Here is a 3,060-nt window from a genome sequence, read left to right on the forward strand (position 1 = left end):
AAAGTATGTGTTAAACTTTTTTAAATAAATTTTTTAAGATTACATAGACTGCCAACATTTTTAGATAAAATATTACAATTCATAGCTTGGGCAGTAAGCCGGTAAATACAGTTCTAAATCCCACATTTTATGTTCCAGGGTCTAACAAAGCTTCTACAGAAGAAAGAAGATGAAATAGAGAATTTGAATGATGAAGTGAAAGACCAACAAGTTAAAGCTGAAGAGCTGGCTGATGCTATTCGACAACTGGAGATACAGAAGGTGGAGAATTAACTTTCTGTTGTACCTGATATTTTGGTTTAAAATTGAAAGTTGTAAATAATGTTTTCGTTTTGTAAATTGGTGTAATGAAATGTTTTTTGTCTATAAATGCAAAACTTTCCGTAACTTCGTAACATATGTCATCATTTATGTTAATTTACTATGTTTGTGTTATTTATCAAATCTATACTTTAGTTTGTAAGTTTTATTTACATTTTCTAACTGCTGTTTGTGGGGTTTCCTTAGCCCAATAATTTGCAATATTGAAAATAATCTTCTGTTTGTTGTTTCCAGCCAATGTCAAGTACCAAGGATAACTTGCTTGATCAACTACGACAACAACTTAAACAAGCAGATGCTGCACTGCAGGTAGTTTATCAAGTTTAATTTGGTTATGATTATAAAATGTGCATGAGATTAGTTGTACTAATATACTTGTCATATTTGTTATTAGTTACAATAGTGGTGGAAAATCAAATATGTTTATTACATCAATTTACTTGTGGTATATCTTAAATTTTTTGGTTCACTGACACAAACAAAATAAATACTACAAAACACTGTGCAGTAATTTACAAAGTATGAACATAACTTTGGTAACTTTTGGCTTATGTGGCTAATGTATAGAAATAGTTATAAAATGTGTTTTATGCATATAACTTTTTGGAAAAAAACTTTTAAAAACAATTTTTTATTACAGGATGCACTTGATGAAAAGTTGAAGACACAAGATGATCATGATAAGAAGATAAGGGAGCAGCTTCAGCAACATCGGGAGCAGGAGAGACAGATGGAACATCTTAAAACTTCGGTATTTTTAAACTTTTATCAAATATTTAATTTTTAGTAATTTTTATTATTTACTCAGTTTGTTAATTTGTATGTCTAAATTAATTTTCATGTAATATAGATGAATTTAAAATGGAGTATAAATAATTTCTAACTTGTTATATATACTTGTTCGAGCAGCCTAATATACTTGAAAGTTAAAATAATAACTAAAATACTTTTAATGCAGGTTTGTATGCTTTAAATATAATATGTCACCCACAAATCTGTAATTCAATCAATAAATATAAAAACTTAACTTACAGTTGCAAATAAGTGAAGAAACAGTGGTATCCATGGATCAGATGATAAATGAAAAAGATAAATCTCTTCAAGATCTCACAAATAAACATAAAGCATTGCTCAAGGAACTGCAGGTAAAGAATCTATTTTTTTATTTAGAAAAAAGTAATTTATTAATTTTATTTGTGTTTTTCTAGTTATGATAAACTAACTAAAAGTGTAAGTCCGATGGATTGGTATTTACTTATTAGATGTAATTTAAGAGTGTTGAGTGGAAAGTGACACTTTTTAGATTTTAATGGCAAAAAAACTAGTAAAATTAATGGAAAAACTTATATACCAAATGTAAAGAGATTTCTTTATGCTTTGTTTTAGTTATTGTTAAACACTATAAATTTAAATTAAAAAAAAACTTGAATTATAAATTTAAAATATCAATTAAAAGAATTCTGTTTTCAGCAAAAAGAAGAGCAGAGGATTTCAGCTCTTCGTGAGCGAGATGAACTTCTCATCCATTGTGATGAGGAGAAGCTCCGGTTCACTGAGATGAGCAGGAAGATGTTGAGAAGATCAAGCTCCGATCTTTCATCCAACATCTCCCAGATGGAAGCAGAAAGAAGAATATCTGATCTTCAGCATCAGTTGAGGAAAAAAGAGGAGGAATATAAGGTTAGTGGAGAAATTTAAAAAAAATTAAGCTTCTGCAGCATTTTGGCAGGAACAGAATTTTTGAAATATTCTTTTCTTATTTTTAAGAACGCTAAAACAATATAGTAGCAGCTAATATTTATCCGAAAACCCTAGAAAAAAAAAAATTTTAACACAATTTCTTCATCTGGTAGATAAAAGTCGTGGCTGACAACATCCCGCGTTATATTTCTTTTGCTGTTTAAGTGTGGACTGTTGTGATCAACATAGCTTTATTTTTGACATTCTAATCTTGTAATGATACTTGTTTATTTAAATGATCCTCAACTTGTTCAGGAAGCTCAGTCTTCTTACGATAGAGTTGCATCCGATCTCCGTTCCTCCATCAGTGACCTGCAAAGAGCTCTCCGTTCCAAGGAAGAGGACTCCGAGAGACATCGGAGGACCATCGCTCAACAAGATCTTCGAGATGCACAAGATGAAGGAGGACATTAGGAGCAGGGATGAGGAGATTCAGGTGAGATCAAGTTTCTTAGTGATGCAGGTCCAGCCATAAAGTAATGTTCTGTCAAAATTAATGTCTCTAAATCATAAAATAAATACAAATTTTATCATAAGTTATTGTTCTGTTAAAATATAAAGTACTTTTTGCTAAACGTTCGTGTGTAATAAACATTTTATGAGGAAGAGTATTATTAAACTTGGTTTTTAAACTATTTTTGTTTTAGAGCCAAATAAAAAAACTTGTTATTTTTATATTTTTCAACGTAACTTGTTATTTTTATATTTTTCAACAGAACCTCCAATCTGAGATTGAGAACAAAGTTTCCAATCTTTTAAAGTAAGTTTTTTTCCTCCATGTAATATACATTAACATGATCTTCATGATCATCATCTTATCCTTCCCTCTTCCACAGCATCAACTCCGATCTTCAGAACAAACTCGTCTCTAGCGAGCAAGAGCTTCAGAACCTCAACAGCCAGCAGATGGCAGTACAGCGCCAACATGAACTGCAGAGGAAGTATGTAATATTTAACATAAGAAATATTGCGCAATTTTGTCCATAAGGAATATTTCTT

The 3,060-nt window shown here is 30.5% G+C and overlaps 1 protein-coding gene across 1 annotated transcript; it reads left to right on the plus strand.

Annotated features, from left to right (window-relative positions):
- Window positions 1-114: 114 nt before the first annotated feature.
- On the plus strand, window positions 115-2,999 carry LOC100182037 (ERC protein 2-like). The gene is made up of 8 exons (XM_002122305.4): window positions 115-261; window positions 556-630; window positions 962-1,072; window positions 1,356-1,466; window positions 1,792-2,001; window positions 2,317-2,497; window positions 2,778-2,821; window positions 2,898-2,999. The coding sequence occupies exons 1-6, from the start codon at window positions 130-132 to the stop codon at window positions 2,473-2,475; spliced, it is 798 nt and encodes a 265-aa protein (XP_002122341.4). The 5' UTR covers window positions 115-129; the 3' UTR covers window positions 2,476-2,497; window positions 2,778-2,821; window positions 2,898-2,999.
- Window positions 3,000-3,060: the final 61 nt, after the last annotated feature.

The sequence above is a fragment of the Ciona intestinalis genome, unplaced genomic scaffold (genome assembly GCF_000224145.3).
Source record: "Ciona intestinalis unplaced genomic scaffold, KH HT001037.1, whole genome shotgun sequence".
Classification (NCBI taxonomy): domain Eukaryota; kingdom Metazoa; phylum Chordata; class Ascidiacea; order Phlebobranchia; family Cionidae; genus Ciona; species Ciona intestinalis.